Consider the following 25,575-nt stretch of genomic DNA (forward strand, 5'->3'; position numbering starts at 1 on the left):
TCTGACGTGGCAATGTGCCACGTCAGGAAAATCCTGACGTGGCAATGTGCCACGTCAGAATTTTTCTGACGTGGTAACTTCCACCACGTCAGTAATTATATCAATTTTTATTTTAAGAAAAATGAAATTTTGTCCCGACGTTCATGTATTTTAAACGTCAAAATTTTTCCGACGTGTGAATAGTAACACCTCAGAATTTTCTGACGTGTTACTATTTAAACGTCAGAAAAAATTCCCATGACGTTTTATATTTTAAACGTCAGGAAATTGCCGAGGTGGCAAAAAAAATTTACTGTAGTGTGTGGAACATGATTTCCTTGTAGTGTGTGGAACATGATTTCCTCAATTGCGCGTGGCTCGACCCAGTCTTCGTGGCACTTCTAGAATCTAGACAACGGTCAACTTGTCTCGTCTCTTCTCCTTCAACAAATGTCAACCCCGGCAGCCATCAAATTCCCTCCCTATAAAATAATAAAACCTCTCTCACAAAAATCCACCACTTTAAACCCTTTGAAGCAGAGCTAACTAGCCAGTCATTTCCGATGCCGGGAAGCGGTAGAAAGCCGATGAAGGTTGTGATAATCAACACACACTACGTAGAAACTGATGCAACGAGCTTCAAATCCGTTGTGCAGAAGCTGACCGGAAAGGATTCCACGCTGGCGAATGATCCGGAAGAGTCGGAGAGCAGGATTCATTTCAGAGAAAGAATGGCGACGACAAGGTCCAGTAGTAGCGTTCAAATTTTGATGAGAAATTCGTCCTTCAAGGAGTTTGATAGATTGCTTAGGGAGGTGCCGCCATTATTAATGCATGAGCTATGTGAATGATTATTATTTCATTCAACTCTATTTATGTTTCATCGGCTTTTTTTTTTTTTTTTTTTTTTTTTTTTTTTTATTTATTCTTGTTTACATGCTGTATTATATATATATGCAGTGTTGTTTGACTTTTGAAAGTTAAGCAGTTGAAATTCATTCATCTTTGTGTAATAGAAATTAATTAATTTATGTTGGTCCAGCATGTTGCTGGAGAGCTTTGTAAATCTTTGATTTGTTGTTGTTAATTAATAAAAATTCAATTAATCTAAGAAATAATATTAATTCATCAGAGAATTAAACACCTTAATTTATTTGGCCTCTACTTAATTAGACCATGATATTAAAACATTTCCTGCATTAGATACTTGAGGATCAATATATATATATAAATTTCCTTTCCCCTTTAAGGAAAATGATATGTGCTTGATCTCCTGGTGTTCTCCTAGTATCCTCCTAGTTTTAGGTGAATATTATTTTCTAAAATCCAAGTGAGAAATAATGACAACTTTCTTTTTTGTTTTTTTAGAAAACAATATTTACCTAAGATTAGGAGGACACAAGTAGAATACTAGAAGATCACCTAACATTCTCCATATGGGAAAAGAGGGAAAAACGTTTAAATGAGTAAAATTCAATTCAAGTGATTAATTTTTTTTTTTTTTTCTTAAAATGATGATTTTAATGAATAGATATAACTCTGACCTAAGTTATTTATTTTGGATAATTAAAATGTTAAACAAGATTAAGTTTTGTGTATAATTTTTATGTGTAATATGTAATTTAAATGGGGGTAAATCGACAGCGTCAAGGTTCTAATATCATGTTAAATTACCATTTATCCCATAAGATTAAACTTATAAGAAGAGATAAATTTAATCATTTTTTTTTTTTTTGAAGTGAAACTTAATACTTATATTAAACCAATAACTGTTGATCTGCAATTACAACAACATGAATGCACAAAGGACATTCAAACCGCCAAATAACCTCCTCATTACAGTTTAATGCAAATTTAGCCAACCTATGTAGAGCTTCATTTCCTTCATGTTTAACATGTAGAGCCTTCCACTGACAAGAGCGATTAAGAATAAATTTAGCATCATCCACTAAATGCCCATACCTTCCCCAACATTCAACAGATTTACGAAGAGCATTTACAACTTCAAGTGAATCCCCTTCTACCTCAACCTTGCTAAAACCAAACTTTGAACAAATTCAGCCATTTTCCATGCTACTAGAGCCTCTGCTGTAGTAGGATCAAGCGTGGCTGTCATGGAACTACACAAGACAGCAATAACAACCCCTGCATGGTCCCTTGCCAATATACCCATTCCCACCTTTTTCCCATCTTTAGTTAATGCAGCATCCCAATTGACTTTGATGAAGTCTTCTACAGGTTGCATCCATTTTTCCACTACAGGTTCTCTTGAAATAATGGCTATTTTCTTTGTTGCTTGCTCTGCTTTATTAATAGCCTCCCATTGATTCTGTACTCTTCTGAAAATAGTTGATGGAGCCGTCAATACACCACCAAAAACCACATCATTTCGTCTCATCCATATCAACCTGGCTATAATCACAACAAGCTGTAATTCATATTCTGTCAATTTATTATACAGCTCAAGCAAAATGGTCAAGAAGTTATCATCAACGCATACACACTTCTGAATTCTCGGGGGGACATTCCAACCATATATCTTGGGCAGAAGGACAGCTCCACAAACAGTGCCCCACCGTCTCAGTTTCCAATTCACAAATAGGACACAAAGAATCTTGAGTAATGCCCCTCTTAAACAAGTTATTCTTTGTGGCTAATAAATTATTACAACTCTTCCACGGAAAAGCTTTCACCACGCTCCAACTCCTTATTTTCCAAATTTTTCTCCACGCTTTTGAAACCAATTCCACATTTTAGCTGCTGCCAGGGACACCTCCAATATAAACTGAGTAATGTTATTTAGTAGACTCTCATATACAACTATAACAACATGCAGTGAAAGTCAACATTTGGATCAATAAGAGCTTGTAAAAATAAAAGTCAATCGCTGATATTCACCACCACATCATCATAGTTGAATAGCAGAATCTACTATATATATATACACCAATGAAAGAGATGGTAAAATAATTAATTGAAATTAATTGAAAATAAAGATGAAAATAAAGCAATAGAACCATCCATGTGGGTGGTAATTGCAAGTAAAATAAGCATAATGCAAGAATTTCCAAAGTAAGCGCAAAATTGGAACGTATAAAAGAGAAATGGAAAAGATTGATACTAAAAAGATATCAAAAGATCTGATTAACAAGAGTACTTACAGATTCAAACGTAGTTTAGAAGTAGCGAAAGTATACAAGAGCAAAACATATTACAAATAGTAGGTAGGGTAGTTGTAGAATGAGTTCAGTGTTTAGACTAAAAGCTTCTGCCCTACAATGAGAGAGATTCGTCATTTTCATAAACAAAATCCAATGAGTAAATAAAAATTACATTGAGAAAGTTAACAGTAAAAGTAAAGATCTGTAGTGTCGGCAGAAACTGTAGCAGAACGGTAGTGTCGGCAGACAAAATGAGAAACTGTAGCAATAATGATTGAATTGTGCCATAATGATAGGCAAATGTCTTTAGGAATAGAAATGGTACCCTGGTGGGCAAATGTAACGGTGCCTTTGTAAAAGGCAAGCGATTGGTGCCACTGTGAAGAGCAAATGAACGGTGCCACTGTGAAGGGCAAATGATTATAAATCTTCAATTTTGGGGTAATAGTTATTGGGGTTATCACCAGGGAAACCAGAATTTCTGTACCATTCTCTCATGGGATTAAAAGTAGCTTCAAAAGATGCATAAGAATTTTCTTCTTCATCTTCATCGGAATTATCATTCAGAGATTCCATAAGTGCTTTTAAAATTTCATTCTTTTCTTTTTTTTTTCTTAGAAGATTTTTTCTTAGAAGAATTGGAAGAAGCAGTGGAAGTAATGGCATCTGTTTCTTTGGGAGGGGAAAGGAAAGTACTAGGAGTTATCACTTTGGCAAGATTGCCAATGGCTAATTGATTGGGAATTGGAGGGGTTTGGATTTTTGACATTTTCAACGATATTATCAACCCGTGGATAGTTATCCCACCATTTTACATACCAATGTTGTTCTAGCTTGTCATCAAGAATGACATATTGCCATTTTATGATCCAAGGAATTTTGAACTTTTTGACAAAATGCAGAATGTGGGGAAATTTGGCCCCATGTTCATCAGTATTGTAAAGATTTTTTAATGATTTGAAAGTCTCAACGAGTTTAAGTGGGAGAATATCAGGAACAAGACCAAATTTCATCCACCATCTGGAGAACCAGAGAGGGAGGATGCCTCCAAATTCTTTATCCAAGTTTATGAACCAAGAGCGGTCAAACATAGGATTTTGGTAGAGCATGAATTTGGACCAGGCATCAATCTAATCATAATAGCAGAAAGGGATAGGGAAATCTTCCAATTTTCTTGGGTTCTAGGGATGTTCCCCCCAATCTTTTTTAGGAATGATTCTATCAAAATAAATACTGTGATAAAGTAATTTTTTGGGTTCAGTTTTACTGTAAATGGGTTTGAAATGAACAGACTTTGACTGGAGCAGGTTATTAGTGTAGTATGAAAGAGTTTTCAGATGATGCTTAGGGATTCAATGAAACTGGGAAGGAAAGTAAGATGCGGCAATTTGAGTAGGAGATTTAATGTGAGAACGATTTATCTCAATATGAAATAAATGTTCGGAATGAGGAAGAACGACATAAGCTGATGTTTTATTGTATTTAATGAAAGGAATAGTGGATTTTTGAGAAGAAATGACAAAAGGGTCATAATATGAAACGAGAGCACTAGAGTAGGTAGCTGGTGATCTGGGGCTAAAAGCCGAGAAACGGTTAGCAAGAGTAACAGATGAATTAGTAACGGAAGCAGTAATGGCAAACTCTCGTTTTAAGACCAAAGCCTTGGAGTCAATCTTCTCCTTATCCTTTTTGCTTGCCATGTTGGCACTACAAAAATTCACGAGTGAGAAAATCTGGAATAGAGTTATTGGAACCTTTAATGTATTCAATATCAAAATAAAAAACGCTTAAAATGGCTTGCCATCTGGCAAAAATTTGTTTTGATGTAATGTTTTCAACATCTTTTTTCAGAATGTATTTAGCAGATTTACAGTCAATGCATAACAAAAACTTTTAATGTAACAAATTAGATTGAAATTTAGTAATGCATAAAACAACAGAAAGAATTTCTTTCTTAATAGTACTATAATTAGCTTGCATATTGTTCCAGGATCCGGAATGGAATTGAACAATTTGTTCAGGAGATCCTGGAGAAACAACTTGTTTCAGAATGCCTCCGAAGCCAATTTCAGAAGCATCAGTTTCAACGATTTTGAAAGCATTATCGGAGGGAATACCTAAGCAGGGTAGGGTCTTAACATGAGTTTTAATCTCTTTAATGAGTGAAATGTGAATTCCAGTCCAAGGAGGAGGGTGGTTTTGTAAACGATCAAACAAAGGCTTGCAATGTTTTCTCAAGTCTTTGTAGAAATCCGCAATGTAATTTAAAGAACCTAAGAATTTCTGGAGCTGGGTTTTATTAATGTTAACATCAAAAAATTTATCGGCGAACTAAATAGTTCTATCAATGGGTCTAATCTGACCTTCAAAAATGTCAAAACCAAGGAATCTAATTTTGGTTTGGAAAAGCTTGATCTTTTTAGTAGAGACAACAAGTCCATTGTATTTGATTGTTTCTAGAAACGAATTCAAATGTTTCTAGTGTTCATCAATAGATTTTGAATAAATCAAAACATCATCAATGTAAACGATGGTAAAATGACTGAAGGGGTTGAAAATATTGTTCATAATGTTTTGGAATTCACTAGGAGCATTCTTCAGACCAAAAGGTATGACATTCCACTCATAATGCCCAAAAAGAGTAGTAAAAGCAGTCTTATACCTATCATCACTAATCTGGATTTGCCAAAACCCTGACTTCATATCGAACTTAGAAAAGACTAGAGCCTCACTAATGCGACTAACTAAGTCCTTCCTATTTGGGATGTGGTACCTGATCCATTCTAGCACATCATTGAGCTGTTTGTAATTAATTACTAGTCTAGGGGTTTCCCTTTCGACTTTAGCATTTTTCATAACATAAAAGGCGGCACAAGACCAAGGAGACTTGTTCTTGCGAATGATACCTTTAACAAGTAAATCGGTAATTTCTTTTTGGTAAAAATCTAAAGTTTCAACATTCATTTGAATGAGCCTAGCTTTAGTGGGAATTTTATTTTCAGAAAAATCTGTAATATATGGTAAGGAAACAATGTGCTTTTTCCTATGCCAAAAGGCAGTAAGAAGTTCAGAGCAAACGAGATCAATGATCAAAGTATTGAAAGCCATAATCTTAGATTGCAGTAATTTATCAGAAAGTTCAGCAATCTTTTTGTATTTAACTTCTTGTTTCAAAAAGTTTAAACGCTTAGTTTTAGCAAAGATAATATTCAAACGACTAACATCAATTTCAAATTTGGAAGCAAAATAGAATTTTACTTCAACACCCATTCTAATGGTTGAAACACCAGTTTCATCAACAGTGAAAGGATAAAGCATGGCAATAAAAGAAAGGCCAAGAATAACTTTATTAGGCTTATTTTTAACAAGGACAGCAGGAGTATCAAAACAAACATTGTTCTGGCAAACATGAACATTATTCAATTCATACTTAATTTGTAAACGGCTTCCACTGGCAGAATTTAATTTTTTAGTGGATTTTTCAAAAATATTTACTAGGTACTAACCCTTCTTGAATACAATTCAATCAGCACCAGAATCAATCAAAGCAATGACATCAAGAGTATAATCAGGAGCAACAATGATATTAACTTTAGTAGGTACTAACCCTTTTTGAATACAATTCAAATCAGTACCAGAATCAATCAAAGCAATGACATCAAGAGTATAATCAGAAGCAACAATGATATTAACTTTAGAATACCATTTAGGTGGAACAACCTTGTCAATAAGACTGACAATCTTGACTTTATCGGAAATCACTTTATTGCTAGATTCTGCTTCATTAGAGTGCTCAGATTGTTTATCATCATCAGAACTGTTATCGTGAAAACAATATTGAAGTTTCAGTATTAAAAATTGTTGTTTTAAATCGTTATTATCCGTTTTAACAGTGTGCAAGTCATTTTTTAAATCAACAATTTCTTTCTTGATATTACTAATCTCATGCTGCAAATCAGAGATAGTAATCTCTTTGGATTTTTGTTTAGAAAATTGTTCCAAAGTTTCATCAAGAGAGATTTTTGCATTGTTAGGTATATTAGCATTTTTAATCATTGTATTCTTGAGTTTTTTAAGGTAGTCTTCTTTTAATTCATGATTTTCATTTTTTTGAAATTAAAGTGATTAGCAAATTTTCTTGTTCTTCAGTTTTTGTGAAAACATTACAAGTTTTGACATTTTTGCAGCAAGAATCATTACAATCAATTTTGAAATCATTGTCAGAGAATTCACTAGCAGAATGGTAATTGGAGTCATCTGAGGTTGTTAAAAATTCACTGTCAAATGAATCAGAAGAATTAATTGATTGCAGAATTCTAAAAAGATTTTCTTTTTCATTGTCGTCAATTTTTAAAGCTTTAATTTCTTTTTTAATTTTTTTGGGCGGTTCTGGACATTTGTCAGCAAAATGTCCTGGTTTTCTGCTGTTAAAACATTTTCCTTTGGAAAAATATTTATCGAATTTGGAAGTATTCTTTTTGGGTTTTTTAGCAGAAATTTTTTTAACAGGTATATTAAATCTTTTTTTTCTTGTAACTATTGTAATATGTGGCAGGTCTTTTCTTGAAAACTCTATCGGGTTTCTTTCTATTTCTCCGAGAGGGAACCATAGGAAGTAACCCAAATTGTTCGCAGAAATTACCCATTTCATATTTAGCTTTTTTAGTATTCTTCAATTGTTGTCTTATCATTTTTTGGTCGATGCACATTTTTATGCCAAGTTTTTTAACGGTAGAAAACAAATCACAATAAGTTAAGTTTTCATATTCAATTAATCCAGTGTTATAGTTAATAAGTTCATCCTTAACTTTGTGAGCGAATAATGAAGGTAATCCATCAATAAATTTTTCTTTCAAATAAGGTTTCTGACTATCAGATCTAACCATAACATGAGAAAGAAAAACATCTTAATACCATCTATAATCATATATAGTAGGACAACGAAGATTATTCAGGTAATCAGAGATGCGAGAGGTAATGTTCAGGGGTTCCAATGAATTGTTGAATGATGGTATAAATCAATGTGTTAACGCTATCAGGTTCACTTGTGCCACGTTGTTCATCAAATATTGGAAAACCATCTTCATCTTTCTTGACAGCTTTCCTAATTATTTCTCGAGATTCTTCAGTAAGGTGTTTGTCCCACCAATTCCGAAGAGTTTCAGAGAAACCAGTAGAAAGCAGATCAACAATTTCTGATTGGTTTAAATTGTGATTAGTAACGTAAGCATTAGTAGCCATGGACATGTGATTCATTTTATTTAACACTTCTTGTTCAGACAAGCCATCGATGTTCCATTCATAGAGTTTATCTGCTGAAACGGAAAACTGAGATTGAAAAAATCTTTCTTCAAACTATAAATTAGGAGGAGTGGGTTTTGAATACCAATTTTTTGTGATATTAATGGGTTTGGTTTTATCAAAAATTCTTTGGAGTTTTTCCTCCAGATCATTGCTTCCAAAATTTTCTTCAATCATTGTAATGTTGAAATCAGAAGGACATTGAGAATATTCAGAATTTTCGGAATCAGAAGATTCATCAATCTTTTTAATAACACAAGCTTTTTCAGAAGTGCTGGCTTGACTGGCTTTTAATTCTGACAATATTTTGTCAATCTTTTCAACATTTTTTTGGTAGTGGTTCTCAGCCCAAGATTCTTTCTTTCTTCAGGTAGAGAAATGATTGGTTTTTCAATTTTAAAACCAGGGATAATGAGAATATCAATTTTATCTTCAATGCGGTCCAATTGTTGACCAATGATATGAAGGGATTTGTTGACAAAATTGTTTTGCTCAATGATTTTTCTAGTTTCATTGTGGGCAGGATCACGAGTTTTAAAAGGGGAGGCTTTAACAGTAGTATCAGTTCCATAAGTACGGACTAATCAATTTTCAAAAGGTGGATAAGAAGCTTTGACGGTGGTTTTGTTTTCTTTAATAAAAGATTTTTTTTAACAAAATTTAGAACATTGTTGGTGGGGTAATGATTTTGAAGAAAATAAAAAATTAAAATATGTTTTTGTTCTTCAATAATTTTTTCAATCCAATGGACTTTGATAAGGGATCTTTCTTTTTCAGAAAATTTAGAACGGTAAGCATGTCTTAATAGTTGATTTTCTTTTGAGAAAAAAATCTTTTTGTAAAGCAGGCCAATCGATTTGGGAAAATAATTTTTTTGTAGGAGCATAAATAACATTTAATTGATGGGAAGGAGGAAGGGATTCGTTAAAATAAGAAGTAGAAGGAGAAAGGGATCCTTCGTTATCATCAACTTGAGTGGGAGGAGGAGTTTGCTTAGTAGTGTAAAAAGTAGAAGAAATTTGAGAATCAACAGAAACACTCTTTAATTTTAAATCAGTATGAGCAAGAAATTTTTCAACGTCTTTATCTCTTCGTTGGAGTCCTTCTGTGGTGGTTGAACGAGCAAAAGAATTCCTTCTTTCATTGATCAACAATGGTCTTTCAATTTTGTTAGAAAGGTTCAAATCAGAAAAACTAATCTTAATAGATCCATCCAAATACTTTTGGATGTAATCAAGATTAGTGGTATCATTTTCTACTCTAGCAGGCCTAGATACATTCTCCAAAAGCCATTCGTTAGGAAGATCAATTTCATCCCAGCGAATCATTTTAGGAATACGTATATTAGTATCTTGAGTAGAACTTTGAATTAACAAAGTAGAGCTACCAAAGTTTTTGATTACAACTTGAGGATTCATATTGGTTTTTAATAATTTGTAATAAATGCGGTAGATGATAGCAAGAGGTCTACTACCTTCTTCTATGTCATAACCAGAGGTTAGTACATTCAAAGTTAGAGCTTTAACGATGTGAATGTCATTCAAAGCAAGAGTCAGATTAGGAAAAGCATCAAAATGGATGAGACCATTAAATAGAGAAGATTGTATCATACCAAGAATGCTATGTTGGAAATTAACAAATCGAGCATCATGAAAGCATTACAAAATAGCGGCATTAATACCCAATCTAGTTAATGGTTTAAGAGCAACTTGGACAGTACCAATATGCAAAAATTTAAAACCTTTAGCAAGGGAATTATTATCAAATTTTTTATTGAACAATTGGGATCTTTCATTATTACTAGCAATGGTAAACGCTTGTTCAACGGTTTTAACAGAGTATTTAGCTTTCCAAGTGGATTTTATCCAAGAGGTAGTGTAAACTTCCTTAGTGGAAAGTTTAGGGATATTTCATTTATCGAAATTTAACGAATTATCATCTTCAACAGAGAAATGTTCAACGTTTACAACGGTGGTAAACTAGACCTAAAGCTAACAAAAGAATTTGATCTCCACATCTTCAAAAGCTAAAATCTAATACTCTCTTTAGACATAGGCTCCTATCCAATAACTCACAACACATACCCTTGGCCAAAACTAACCTTTAATCATGCCCAAAGACGTCAAAACTCAGGCTTAAGAAGTCAATCGAGGTTACCTGATTTGGGGGGGGTGGTTGATTTATAACTGAGAGAGAGAGAGAGAGAGAGAGAGAGAGAGAGAGAGAGATATGGGGGAAAGCAAGTACAAAACTTAAGCAAGTGGAAACACGGATCCTCAACGTCTTTGATATATATATATATATATATATATATATATATATGGGGTTTTGAGTGAGACAAGCACACATCACTTTCTCCTTTTGGGCTGAAAATTATAATCCTATCAAACCGATTTTTTTATTTTATATATATATATATATATATAGACGCTGTCAACTTTCCATATTTAGTTTCTCAAAATACTCACTATATAGAAGAAAGAAATCTTTCATATTTCCAAATTAAGAAACGTCAATAAAATCAAATCTGTACGAAACTAAATTCATCGTACGACAGTATCATATCTTTTATATCGTTAAATAATTAAATTTCAACGGCAACGACCCATTTAAGAGTCTGTCTTCTGGTTCTATTTCTCGGTAATTAGGTTGCTGTCTCAACTGTGCTGCCGGCGTCTTTGGGAAGGTCGGAATAAGAGAACGCTCGTCTCGGAAAGAGAAGAATAAGGAGAAGAAAAACAAAAAAGAAATGGGTTCGAAACTCGCATTTGGCTGGGCTTGCTTGTTAACATGTTTGATGGTATTGGTTACCGAAGTTCGAGGCCAAGTCAAGTTTTTCAACGTGATGAACTACGGTGCAGTTGCAGATGGAGCAACCGATAACAGTGAAGTATAACACATGAAATATTTAATTAAAATGATACGTGAATGTTAGAAATAATTTAAATTTAGAACTTCTGCTTTATTTTCTTAGCAAAAAAAATATATTAATAAATTGTGATTTTTTTTTTGTTAAGGGATTTGTGAGAGCATGGAAGGAAGCATGTGAATGGAAGGGAAGGGCTAGGGTTTTGATCCCGCAAGGAACATACATGGTGAGCTCGGGGAGATTTGAGGGTCCATGCAAGGGGCTGATGACCGTTATGATTAAAGGGGTGCTCAAGGCTCCTACTGATCCAACCAAGTTTTCAACGGAGAATTGGATAAATTTCCGATATGTTGACCGTTTGACCGTGAGTGGCGGCGGCACCTTAGACGGCCAGGGACAGGTGGCTTGGCGCTTCAATGACTGCAGAGACAATCCCAATTGTCCTGCTCTACCTACTGTATGTTTTTTATTCTTTTTATTTTTTTATTTAGTCACTTCTGAAAGAAAAAACAATTTTGAAATTTAGGATGGAATACCGAATATGTGATCGAAAATTGGATTGAGGATAAAAAAGGGTGTCCCATTATTTTCATCTTCTTCCGTCATGCATGCCATTTCTCTTTTTTTATATTCACTTTTTACCTGTCTGAAGTAAAAAGTAAAAAAATGTTTTATGAAATAGTAGTTTTCTTCATATAAATAGCAACCTTATGTCTAGAATTATGCATGCTTTGAATAGAAAGCCAAAAAGCCAAAAAAAAAAAAAAAAAAATTGAGGATGAATAGAGGCATAAGATATGGATATGTACCAGGTGAATTAAACGAATTAGACCTTCAACCTTAACTCATTAATTTCGCGATGGATTTATGTCGAGTTTGTGGGTCGTGTAAAGAATTATTAATCTTAAATGTCACATGTCGGGTTTGAGTTGTGTCGAGACATGAGTATAAGATTATATAAACCAACTATAACTTGACCTATTCAATTGAATGAGATAGACCCATCGACCTTTACCTTCTAATTTAGTGTTGAGTTCATATTGAGACGTTATTTTGTTTGAAATACTTCGCAGACAATGAGATTTGATTTTGTGACCAATGCTCGGATTCATCACTTGAGGTCTATTGACAGCAAAAGCAACCATCTTGTGATATTCGGTTGTGAGAATGTGAACATTAGTAGTATCAGAATATCGGCTCCCGGCGACAGCCCCAACACAGACGGGATCAAAATTGGACACTCACACCGCATTGGAATCGCGCATTCCACAATCAGCACCGGCGACGATTGTATAGCCATGCTGTCCGGAGCTACAAAGATCCATATTTCTAACGTTGTTTGTGGACCCGGGCATGGGATAAGCATCGGCAGCCTCGGCAAAAACGGAGACGAAGATGATGTGAGCGGAGTAGTCGTCAGAAACTGCACCTTTCAAGGTACTTCTGATGGAGTGAGAATCAAAACGTGGGCTTCTCCGTCACTCGGCAGGGCTTCTGATTTTATATATGAAGACATTTTCATGGAACATGTCGGCAATCCCATCATTATTGATCAAGAATACTGCCCTTACCCCCCTTGCAATCAAGAGGTAATTAATTTCAATCAACCTTTTCTTACTTATTTTGATTTTGTTACAAAATTAGTCTCTATAAAATCTCATAATACAAAGGAATGCTTTGAATTTTTTTCTAATTTTTTCTATAAAAAAAAGGGAAAAAAATCAAATATTGTCATTAGGTTTTCATGTACATAGGTTTCTAAGGTTTTCTTATTAATTATTTCAAATAGGTTCAACCTATTATCCAATTAACTAATGGTATGCCGCATTAAACCAATCCATTAATGCTACATGGCTCTCATGTGATAACTCTACGTGCTATGTAGTACAATTACTTTAAATTATAAATATATATTGAATTTTTTTTTAAAGAAAAGTTAAAAAAAAAAATTTTAATTTAGGGTATATTTGTAATTTGATTTTTTTTTTTTTAAATTATTCAAGATATATTTATAATTTAAAATAATTATGCCACGTGGTATATATGTACATGGCATGTGAAACAGGAGACATGGTACTAAGTGATTGATCAAACATGACATATTGTTAATTAATTGGATGGTGGGTTAATAGTGGATTTTTTTTTTAAATAATTTTTTATAAGCATACTATGCCAGTTTCTGATTAAAAAGATGATGTAAAATAAATATGTGATTTGAAATATTCTTGTGGATAGGGCTCTCTTGTGCAAATCAGCAATGTCACATACAGAAACATATGGGGAATTTCCGATTCAAAAGTTGCAGTTACTCTCCGATGTAGCGGAAGCAGATCATGCAAAAACGTAGTGTTGGAGGACATCAATCTGGCTTACCGTGGCCCTGGCGGACCTGCAACCGCGCTGTGCTCTCATGTGAATGGTCGCTCTCTTGGCCATCAAACCCCTCCCTCTTGCATATAGTCTGGCTTGCGCTTTCTAGCTAGCTATTTTATTAAGCTTCCTTCAGCAGACAGAAAAAAGCTTCAAATAATGTATAGAATCCGGTGCTTCTGGCAGCTCATTCTCTCTTTATCAGAAAATTTATGCTCAATAATTGAGATATTAAATAGGATGTGTTGGGTATTAATGTATTGGAATTTTTCTACGGCTACGATTTGCCCGTTCCACTACAAAGAAATAAAGCCAAAAAAAACTCAGCTCAAAAAATGGCTGTTTTTATAAATTAATGAAGCAACAAATGGATCATAACTGTTCAACAGCTCAATATTGCAAAAGGATAAAAATTTCCTCCAAACCGCTCCGAAGGAAATATCCTCCAACCTATTTCAAATAGTGCTAAGTGTTTATAGACATTTAGAACATACATTAAATTCTTAAGGTCATTAATAGAAGTTTACTAACTTAGACTAACGTTTTAAATGTTTATAGACACTTGATACTATTTTGAATGATATATATATATATATATATATATATATATATATATATATATATATATATATATATTGTGATAAATATAATGTTATGATTAGATATGATAATATTTGAATTGGAATTGCATTCCAATTCATTATAATTAGATTATTTAAATTAGTATTAGTTTATTTAATATTAAGCAAAGATTATTAGGATTAGAGTTTATTTGAATTTGAATATTAGAACTTTAGGTATTATCCCTTTAAGCTTTATCTACTTGAATTTCTATTTAAAGACCATTTGGTTATTAATGAGAATCAAAGAATGATTTAGTCAAATTGTGGTATTCTCCTACCCTGAGTGGAGTATTGTGGTGTTCTTCTACCCTAAGTGAAGACCCTACCCGAAAAGAGCTCTCAAATCCTATCCAATCTTGCCGCCAAATCTCTATTTTTGTGTTGTTTACTTCCGTTTTTTGTGAACTTGTGGTTGTGGTGTTGCAAGTTTCTCTTCTCCTAGCCTTAGGCGTAGCACATACCTATGGGAGGGCAAACATAATAAATCTTGATATGACGGTGACAAATATGGCACTCAAGTACTGGGCTTTAAGTCTCTTAGTTTAATTTTTATTCATTCCCAAATCCCCATCCCCATTTTTACATGTTTGTAACTCTGTTTACTCTTGCCTCTTGCTAACGATTTTATTTTGGAAAACAAAAAGGTTTTGAAGAGGGAAGCTCACTCTAAGTTATGTTTCTCCTAAGTTCCTAACTCTTTTAATTTTCAAATTCAGTGTGATCTTATTATTATTATTATTATTATTATTATTATTATTATTATTATGTGTGTGTCACTTTGAGTTAGTGTTATTCTATTTTCAGATTTTGTTGTTCCTAATTATAATGTTGTTATTTTTCAACATTTCAGAGAGGAAGGTACAACCCCTATTGCAACATTATTGAGTTGTATGAGTTTGACTGTTTGAGTTTTTTTTTTTTTTTTTTTTTAAATTTTTGTTCTAATTTATGCTTTGATTAATTAATAGAAAACCTTAGATATAAATACCATTTGCTCTCTAGTTAATTTATGCTTTGATTAAAATACATTGCTATGTGCCTATGTTCTATTATTCTATCATGTATTTCTGTTATTACTCAAGATTCTGTTATTGATTGTTTAAAGTATGACATGCTCTTTGTTAGTTAACATTTAATGGAATAGAACCAGCCATATTAACTAAGTTGTGTTTAGTCTATATCTCTTTTAATTGCTTTTTGTCGAATTTGCAAGCTACAAATCCTATTGTAACATTATTGTTTGTCTCACTGTCTGAGGGTTTTTTGAATGTTTATTCTAATTTATGCTTTGATTAATGAATAGGAAACCCTAGATAGAAATATCATTTGCTCTCTGATTAATTAATTCATGCTTTGATTAAAATACATTGCTATGAGCCTATGTTCTATTAATTTATTATATTATTACTCAGAATTATGTCCTTGATTGTTTAAAACATGCCATTCTCTTTGTTAGTTAACACTTAACATAATAGATTATGTCATGTTAACTAAGTTGTGTTTAGTCTCTGCCTCCTTTAATTGGTTTTTTCGAATTTGCAAGCTAAAAACCCTATTGCAACATTATTGATTGTCTAACTACCTCAGGTTTTTTAGAATGTTTATTCTAATTTATGCGTTGATTAATGAATATGAAACCCTAGATAGAAATATAATTTTCTCTATGATTAATTAATTAATTTATGCTTTGATTAAACTACATTGCTATGAGCCTATGCTTTATTAATCTATTATGTTATTACTGAAGATTCTGTTCTTGATTTTTTAAAATCCGTAATGATCTTTGTTAGTTAACACTTAACATAATAGAATCTGTTATGTTAACTAAGTTGTGTTTAGCCTTTGCCTCCTTAGTCCTTGCTATAGAATATGTTTAGGCAAGTCTTATAGAATTTCTTAGTTAAAATTCTAGATTTATGTTAGTTAAAAATATGTCATGTTAGAATGATTATTTATCAAGTTTTAAATTTTACAGCTTATTAACAGTTATGGAGAATACAAGTCAACCTAATGAAGTCAATGAAGTTGATTTAGGTGATGATACACTTACTGCCGACCCTACCCCTAGATTTAATGGGGCCGGTAGCACTGAAAATACACCAGATGAACTTGTTAACGTGATTACTCTTACTGTTGTTGAACCTGAGGCTGGGGCTGGAGATGGGAGTGGGAATATTGTCTATCAAAAGAAGGAAAGGCAAAAGACTTCCAAAGTCTAGAATGAATTTGTTTTAATTGATGTATGTGAAGTAAAAAAGTCCTAGTGTAATTGGTGTAAGAGGTTGTTTTCTATAGGCAAATCAAGTACTACCTCAACACTTTGTAGGCATTTGACTTCGTGTGTCAAATTTTTGGAGTTTAATAGCAATAAGAAGCAAAAGACTTTATCATTTGATCCTAGTAGTGACACTGATGGTGTAGGCACTTTGGCAAATTTTATTTTTAATGAGAGAAAGGTTAGAGAACTTGCTGCTCACATGGTACTACTCCACGAATATCCTTTTAATATTATGGAGCATGAACTTTTTAACAAGATCATGAGGGCATGCACACCCCACTGGAAAAAAAAAAAAAAAAAGCCATGCAACTATAAAAATGACTGCATCATCACTTACAACATTAAAAAGAAGAAGCTGAAAACACTTCTAAGTGGGGTTGAGAATGTAAACATCACCATTGATATGTGGACCTCCTCCCAAAGAGTGTTATTGTTATCGTGCACAACAATGTTGAATAATATGGAATCAAAAAAAGAGAGAGGTTAAGAGAGATTCGAGACATAGATTTACGCGGTTCGGCAATGTGCCTACGTCCACAGAAGAGTACGGCTGTATTTCACTATTTAATAATTTAGAGTTACAACATAACATATTTATAGGAAAAGTCTAATTGTAAGTATTTTGGAAAACTCCAAAATACCCCCCACAATTTATTTGTCCCTAGGCCCATATAAACTAATTACACCAAATGGGCCAGTCGTAGAATATGAGCCACTTGTTCCAACAATCTCCACCTTGGCGAGCATTCACCTCTTTGAAGATAATCAAGTATTGGGCCTCCACCTAAAACTGATAAGTTTGGAGATGCCGCCTTCTCTTCTCTCCTTTATAGCACCCGGAGACATTTGTCAAGTCCAAGCAATGCTTGAACTTATCTGTAGTACCAGGCTTCATCAACATCTCCGCAATATTCTCAGAAGTGTGAATCTTCTCAAGTAACAATTTACTTGTAGCAACCAATTCCCTGATCTTGTGGAACCTCACATCAATGTTCTTGGTTTTCACATGGTACACCTCATTCTTTGCCAAGTAAATGGCACTCTTACTTTCACAATACAACGAAACTCCACCTTCCTGAATACACAGCTTCCTGACTAACCCTGTAAGCCACAAAGCTTCCTTTGCAACCTCAGCTGCCTCCATGTACTCCGCCTCAGTGTGGACATCGCAACCGTGGACTAGATCATAGACCTCCAACATATGGGTCCTCTTGCAAGAGTGAACACATAATATGTGGTCGACCTCCTGTCATCCAAATCCCCTGTATAATTTGCATCTACATACCCGACGACTGAAAAAATAACTTTTCTGTCTAACAAAAGTGATGCCATACTCTGTAGTACCTTTCAAGTATCTAAAAATCTATTTGACTACATCCCAGTGCTGTATGCCCGGATTTGCCATCTATTTTCACACGGCATTGACTACATAAGCCAAATCTGGCTTGGTACATACCATAGCATACATTAGACACCCTATTGCACTGGTATATGAGACCTTAGACATGTCTTCAGTTTCTTCAACTGTTTTTGGACATTGTGAGGTAGACAAATGAAAATAATTCGCCTAAGGTGCACTCACCGGTTTTGCATTCTCCATGCTAAACCTCTCCAACACCTTCATCACATTGCCGGCTTGAGATATCCACAATCTTTTGGCATCCCTGTCCGTACGAATCTCTATCCCAAGAATTTTCTTGGTTACGCCCAAATCCTTCATGTCAGATTCTCTACTCAACAAAACCTTCAGCTTGTTGACCTCCACTATACTCTTTTCTGCAATAAGCATATCATTCACATATAGTAACAGAAAAATAAATGAGCCATCATCAAGGCTCCTCACATACACACAACAGTCATATTCACATCTCTTATAGCCAATTCTGATCATGTAGGAGTAAAACCACTTGTACCACTGCCTTGGAGACTACTTCAGCCCATAAAGCGACTTCTTCAATTTACAAACCAAGTGCTCCTGTTTAGCTTGACAAAACCCTCTGGCTGCTTCATATAAATTTGCTCCTCCAAATCACCATGGAGAAAAACTGTCTTGACATCCATCTACTCCAATGCCATATCATAATGAGCTACCAATGCCAATGCCGCTCTGATGGAAGTATGTCTGACCACTGAAAAAAATATTTCCTCATAATCAACCCCTTTCTACTGTGCATAACCCTTTGCAACTAGGCGAGCCTTGAACTTTTTCCCCCCTTTGTTAGTTCCAGTGTTGGCTTAATTCAGTTCCAAAATGCAGAGGCTACTGTTCACAGGCTCAAACATTGATATAGAATGCTCAGAATCCAATCTTCATGGTTCAAAATGTAGATTCACGTGTCATGAACGTCCCTACAAAATTTCAGCTCAATCAGACTATAAACGCGCATTGATCAGAGCTGTTGATCAAGGATGGACAGCATTTCGAAAATGCAATTTCTCCCATTGCATGCCCTGTTCGGACAGGCCTTCCCCATGTCTGGACAGCATTTCCAAAAACTCTGTTTCTACTCTACAAGGCCCTGTCCGGACAGCCCATTAACCTGTTCGGACACCCCGTAAGTTTTAGGCCCGAAGACGTGATTTTAATTGTGTTAGGTCTAGGGTTTTGTTAGGGGTATATATACATCTTTATAGAGAGAGAGATTGACGAAATTCTACCATAGGTTTCATGAAAGGCTATACTTAGAGAGAAAATCTATGTGAGCCCGATTATTCCTCTTAAAGAATTATTGTTAGTTTCATTGAGCTTTATTGAGAAGTCTATCAGAAGGGTTCTGTAAAGGAGAATCATGTTGAAGAAGATTGTGAGCAAGGAGACGAGTTGTAGGCTTGTCGATTTTACAGAGCCAAGGTCTTGCAAAGAGTTGTAAGTGTTCCTAGTGTCCTCTGGATAATCTTTTGATAGTGATTTCCTAGGTTTGATTGTCCCGGAGAGGTTTTACTTTAGATCGGTTTCTAAAAGGTTTCCTCTTCGTCACCAAAATCCTTGTGTGTGATTGTTTATCTTTTGGTAATTGTTTGCTTTGATAAATATTTGTTAATTCTGCATAAACTGTGATATTTATCTGTTTAGAGTTTTTCAATTGGTATCAGAGCGGGTTCACTCCGTGAAGGATTAAATTCTTGAGTGTGATCTTTGTTTCTTGTTTAAGATGTCTCAAACCCTTAACACTGTGCCTAATTTTGATGGATCAAATTATGGCTATTGGAAGTCCCGTATGAGATTTTTCTTAAAATCTATAGACGTTTGGCATGTCATTAAATCTGGATTTAAAGCTCCAGATAAGCCAACAACTGAATGGTATAATGTTGAAAAACAAAACTCGTATGGCAATTGACAAAGCTATGAATGCTCTATGCTTGGCAATTTCACAAACTGAGTTCTCTAGAATTTCAAATTGTGATAGTACCAAGGATGCATGGGAGATCCTAGAAACTACGTATGAAGGAACTAATCTTGTTAAAGCTTCAAAACTTCAAATGTTAGTTTCTCAGTTTGAGGATATTAAAATGTTAAAGGATGAGACATTCAATGAATTTTTTGGTAAACTTAGTGAAATTAGAAATTCCATGATCAATCTAGAAAAGAAAGTTGCTGACACTAAGCTTATCAGAAAAGTTATGAGATCACTCCCTAAAAGATTCAGAATGAAGGTAACTGCTATTGAGTCATGCACTGATCGTAATACCATGAGGATAGAAGAGTTAGTTGGTGCTCTTCAAACTTATGAGTTTTCCTTGCCTCAACCTAGAAAAAAATAAGGATATTGCCCTTAGAACTCTTAGGAAGAACTCTGATGAGTTATCTGATGAGGATTCACCAAATGATGAGGAACTTGCCTTGATAGCTAAAAGGTATTTTAGGAATGAACATAGAATTTCCAAGAAATTTTGAAAACAAAAAGAGAGTACTCATGATAGAAATGAAAGAGACCCATGTGGTTCAAAATGTTATGAGTGTTCTGGCTATGGTTATGTGCGAAAGGATTGTGCTAACCTCAAGAGTAATAAGCCAAAAGGTCAAAAAGCCTTCAATATTACCTTAAGTGACACTGATGAGGAAGAAACTTATAATTATGTGGCATTTGTTGCATCCTATGATTCTGATGATTCTAATCAATCAGATGTTCAGTCTGCCTCTGATAATGAATCAAACAGGGTTAATGATCTTCAAAACTCCTTTAACAATTTAATGGAAAAGTTTTCTATGCTTAGAAATACTAACTTGAAAATTGTTAAGGATTTTAAGAATCTTGAGCTTGAAAGGGATAATTTGTTGAAATCTTTAAGTGATTCACATGCTGTTTGCAATACTGTCAAATCTGAAAATCATGTGTTAATTGCTAAAAATAAAGCCCTTCAAAATGATCTGATTGCATTTAGAAATCACTTGAGTAAATTCTCTAGTGAAAAGCTTGATAAAATGTTGCATATTCAAAAGCATTCTAGTAATAGATCTGGCTTAGGACTTGATAAAATTGCTTTTTTGTCTTCTAACCGTGCTTCTACTTCAAAGACTATTTTTGTTAAACCAGTGAAAGTAGAAGAATCTTCAAGTGAAGAAAAGCAAGCAGTTGCTCCGACTCCTCAAGGTAAGAAAGGTAAGAAAATCTACATTGAGCCTCATGCATCTTACCCTACACCTAGAGTCGTGCATCCTCCTAAGAAATTACCTTCTCAAAGGTTTGTCCTTACATGTCATCACTATGGAAATGTGGGTCACTATGGAAATGTGGGTCACATTCGACCTCATTGCTTTAATTTGAAACCTCATGTGCATATAAATGAAAATTCCTATTCTAGGAAAGAAAGCGAGGGTTTGGTCATAATGATGAGAAAATTGCTATCTAGGCTAGATAAGTTTGAGCAAAGCCATAAGTCTAGACCTAAGATTTCTTGACTTTGGGTTAGGAAGGATGATATCATTCATCCTTTGAGATGGAGTGGTGATGATCTCACCTTATGTTAGGTGAGTCACCCACATGCCTAGGATTGATTTTTTTGCATATCTTTGCATATCCTAGAGCATGTTGTTTTTCGTTTTCCATTGCATTTTTGTTTTATTTTGTTTTGAAATTGTATTTTGTTTGTGTGCATTTCTTTTGTGAAAAATAACAAAAAGACAAAATTATTATTATTATTATTATTATTATTATTATTATTATTATTATTATTTTCTTTTCTTTATTTTGTCTTATGCACCTAGATAGTTCATTAATTTCTCATGTTGCTTTTTATGGATTTAATTCCTTGCATCTTGAACTGTTCTTAATATGTATGAGATGAAAATTTGTGTCAATGGACTTGTTTTTGTCGTTACCTAATGTCTGAGCTTATGTGCTACATTTTGCCTATGCTTTATCTCTTGTGCACATTTAAACTTAAATTGAGGTTTTGTTTCACTTTATTTGTGAGGTCAGTTAGGTAACCATATGAGGTTTTTGACTAGTCATATTTTTCAAATTGACCATATGCTATTGAACCTAGGGCTTAAAAATTCCTGCCTTTTCTTTTATAATAAGCACCAAAAGTTTAAGGACACTTTCTCAAAGAGAAAACTAAACAAAATAGTGAAACAAGTAAAATTAAAAGATCATATTCCAAAAGGAATTTATTTCACTGTGTCAAACTTGTACAAAATGTTTTGCAAAGAGAAATGTATAGGATAAGAGTGGCTAGGCCCTAGTATGATAAGGTTTGACTTTTGATTTGATATACTTGTCAAAACCTCGTAGCAGTGAAATTTTCTCCTGATTTTGTAAGTTGAAATTTTTCCTCTTTGGATGGGTTACACACACCACACAAGCATGGGTTAAATGGAACATTTTCTTTGCTTGGGTTAAGCAATATAAGTTTCGTGCCATTTAGGCTCATGTATATTTTGCATATTTGAAGCATGTTTGGGATATTCATTGTGCAATACATAAGTCGTTGATGTGTATATCATGTGTGTTCATTTGACTTTTGAGGGAAAGAAATATGTTTTGCTTTTCCAGTTTCTTGTTGATAATTGAGTCATACATTGATGGGGAGTTTTGCTGATGTTTCTTTATGATCTTGCATTCTACGTAATTTTTTTATCATGAGTTTTATTTATGTATTCTTGTTCCACATATGCCTTGATGTATTTTGTGAAGTGTTTCAGGAAATATGAAGATCTTTTGTCATTCTGTGACAAAAAGGGGGAGTAAATATGGGGAGATGATGGGATTGGCTTGGCATTTTGGTTTTGTCACCGAATTGCCAAAGGGGGAGTTTGTTAGTTCTTATGTTGGCTTAATTCAGTTCCAAAATGCAGAGGCTACTGTTCACGGGCTCAAACATTGATATAGAATGCTCAGAATCCAATCTCCACCGTTCATAATGTAGATTCATGTGTCATGAACGTCCCTGCAAGATTTCAGTTCAATCGAACCATAAACGCCCATCGATCGGAGCTGTTGATCAAGGTTGGACAGCATTTCCAAAATGCAATTTCACCCATTGCATGCCCTGTCTGGACATGCCTTCCCCATGTCCGGACAGCATTTCCAGAAACTTTGTTTCTGCTCCACAAGGCCCTATCCAGAAAGCCCATTAACCTGTCTGGACACCCCGTAAGTTTTAGGCCCAAAAACGTAATTTTAAGTGTGTTATGTCTAAGGTTTTGTCGGGAGTATATATACATCTTTATAAAGAGAGAGATTGACGAAATTCTACCATAGGTTTAGTGAGAGGCTGTACTTAGAGAGAAAATTTGTGTTGAGCCTGATTATTCCTCTTAGAGAATTATTGTTAGTTTCATTGAGCTTTATTGAGAAGTCTATTGGAAGGGTCCGGTAAAGGAGAATGACGTTGAAGAAGATTGTGAGTAAGGAGACGAGTTGTAGGCTTGTTGATCTTACAGAGCCAAGGTCTTGCAAAGGGTTGTAAGTGTTCCTAGTGTCTGTAATCTTTGGATAATCTTTTGATAGTTATTTCTTGGGTTTGGCTACCACGGAGAGGTTTTACTTTTAGATCGGTTTCTAAAAGGTTTCATCTTCGTCACAAAAATCCTTGTGTATGATTGTTTATATTTTGGTAATTGTTTGTTTTGATAAATATTTGTTAATTCTGCATAAACTGTGATATTTATCTATTTAGAGTTTTTCACTCAAAAATCCTGAACTCATTGTTTGTGTACTCAGTGCCATTATTTGTCCTGCGGCACTTAACCTTCTTCCCAATCTAGTTCTCCACTTCAGCTTTCCACAACTTGAACTTGACAAATGTTTTTGATTTGTGCTGCATGAAGTACTCCCAAACCTTTCTGGAGAGATTATCAATAAAGATCACGAAATACATATGTCTTCCCAGTGATGCTGTCCTCACTGGTCCCCACATCATAATGAACATAGTCCAGAATGCCCCTTCATCACTACCATCGCATCCTTAGTCACCTTTATTACTCCACCTTCAGACTTATGACCATAACCATTTGAATCTATGGTGCCTAATAAAATTAGATTCTTTTCCACGTCTGGTACATGTCTAGCATCACATAACGTTCTAACCACACCATCAAACATCTTAATTCTAAAATTACCTATGCCAGTAATTTTGCAATGTGCACCATCACCCATAGAACTATATCAGAATTAACTGACCTATAGGTGTCAAACCAATCTTTGTTGGACGTCACGTGAAACGAACATGCTGAGTACAGAATCCAAGAATCCACAGGATGCTCTGAATTTGATGCAACAGAAAGCATATCACCATCTGCATCATCTAAATTGTCTTCCCCTACATTCGCAGATTTTGAGGAACCTTTATTGTCGTCGTCCTTTTTCTTCTTCCTATCTGGATAGTCCCGCTTCATGTGCCCTTTCTTTCCGCACTTATAACAGTTGATGTCCTTCCTCCTCCTGGACTTTGACCGAGAATTCTTGCCTTTTGAATCACCCTTGTTATTGCTTCTTCCATGCTCATAGTTACCCTTTACAACTAGCCATTCTCCTTGAGAATTTTCATTAATATTTTTCTTCCTTTTATGGAAAGCCAACAGGGCTCCTGTAACGTCCTCTAACTCCAAGGTCTCCTTTCCCCATTTTAGAGTAGTAACCAAATTCTAATGTAGGAGAAGTTGGTAGTGAATTCAATAGCATCAACGCCTTGTATTTGTCTTTGAACTTCACATCAACCCTCTTCAAATTGCCGATTACCTGATTGAACGCGTTGATGTGTTGGCTTAGATCTGAGCCCTCCGTCATCTTCAAGCCATACAACCGCTGCTTTAGATAGAACTTGTACGTCAACGACTTTGACATATACCAACTTTCCAGTTTCAAACATGAGATTCTTCATCCATTACGTGATACATCTTGTCATCTCCTAGACAAAGCCGAATTGTGACACCCAAGGAATTTATTAAATGACTAAAAATACTTTGGTATAAATATTAGTCTAAATCATACATCTTTAGTTTGAATTAAGAAGTGATTGGTTTAGGCTAGAGGATTTAGCTCATAGAAAAATGCTATGCTAATAAAAGGAGAGGGAGATGAATTTTGGAAATAGTAAACGCACACAGCAGAGTAAGATTTCAGTGAAGTTATTGTTCATGCGTATTGTACACACGTACTATTCATGTGCACTGTTCACCCATACTATTCATGTGCACTATTCACATGCATTGTTCATGTCTTCATGTCACTGTTCACATGTACTATTGATACCAAAAATAAAATCATGGTTGTTTAAGTTTTGTTCCTACTTAGTCTTGTTGTAGTTAAGTTTTGTTTCATTCTATTGGTGGCAATCAAGTGTTGTTTTACTAACAGCTCTCAATTAAGTTAATTCCAGCCATGTCCCAACATCACCCTATAAATAGCCCACGTAGTGAATGAACTGTTTAGAAAAAAAAAAAGAAAGAAAAAAAAAAACACTCTCCCTTTCTCACGCAGTAAAAAAAAGAGAGAAAAAGAAAAAGAAAAAGAAATACATAGAATATAGGCTTGGAGCTTATTCAAAGTG

The 25,575-nt window shown here is 34.5% G+C and overlaps 2 protein-coding genes across 2 annotated transcripts; both read left to right on the forward strand.

Annotated features, from left to right (window-relative positions):
- Positions 1 to 542: 542 nt before the first annotated feature.
- LOC132174225 (VQ motif-containing protein 10-like) lies at positions 543 to 830 on the forward strand. The gene has a single exon (XM_059585917.1). It carries the CDS (start codon positions 543 to 545, stop codon positions 828 to 830), a length of 288 nt encoding a protein of 95 aa, XP_059441900.1.
- Positions 831 to 11,190: 10,360 nt separating this feature from the next.
- On the forward strand, positions 11,191 to 13,770 carry LOC132174226 (exopolygalacturonase-like). The gene is made up of 4 exons (XM_059585918.1): positions 11,191 to 11,331; positions 11,459 to 11,767; positions 12,384 to 12,899; positions 13,546 to 13,770. Exons 1-4 carry the CDS (start codon positions 11,191 to 11,193, stop codon positions 13,768 to 13,770), a joined length of 1,191 nt encoding a protein of 396 aa, XP_059441901.1.
- Positions 13,771 to 25,575: the final 11,805 nt, after the last annotated feature.

This window comes from Corylus avellana, chromosome ca3 (genome assembly GCF_901000735.1).
Source record: "Corylus avellana chromosome ca3, CavTom2PMs-1.0".
Lineage (NCBI taxonomy): Eukaryota > Viridiplantae > Streptophyta > Magnoliopsida > Fagales > Betulaceae > Corylus > Corylus avellana.

Excerpts from the sequence above, each read along its gene's own strand:
- LOC132174226 (XM_059585918.1), top strand. The coding sequence starts at position 11,191 with ATGGGTTCGAAACTCGCATTTGGCTGGGCTTGCTTGTTAACATGTTTG. Across the intron at positions 11,332-11,458 it reads GAGCAACCGATAACAGTGAA|GGATTTGTGAGAGCATGGAA; the intron begins GTATAACACATG and ends TTTTTTGTTAAG. Across the intron at positions 12,900-13,545 it reads ACCCCCCTTGCAATCAAGAG|GGCTCTCTTGTGCAAATCAG; the intron begins GTAATTAATTTC and ends TCTTGTGGATAG.
- LOC132174225 (XM_059585917.1), top strand. The coding sequence starts at position 543 with ATGCCGGGAAGCGGTAGAAAGCCGATGAAGGTTGTGATAATCAACACA.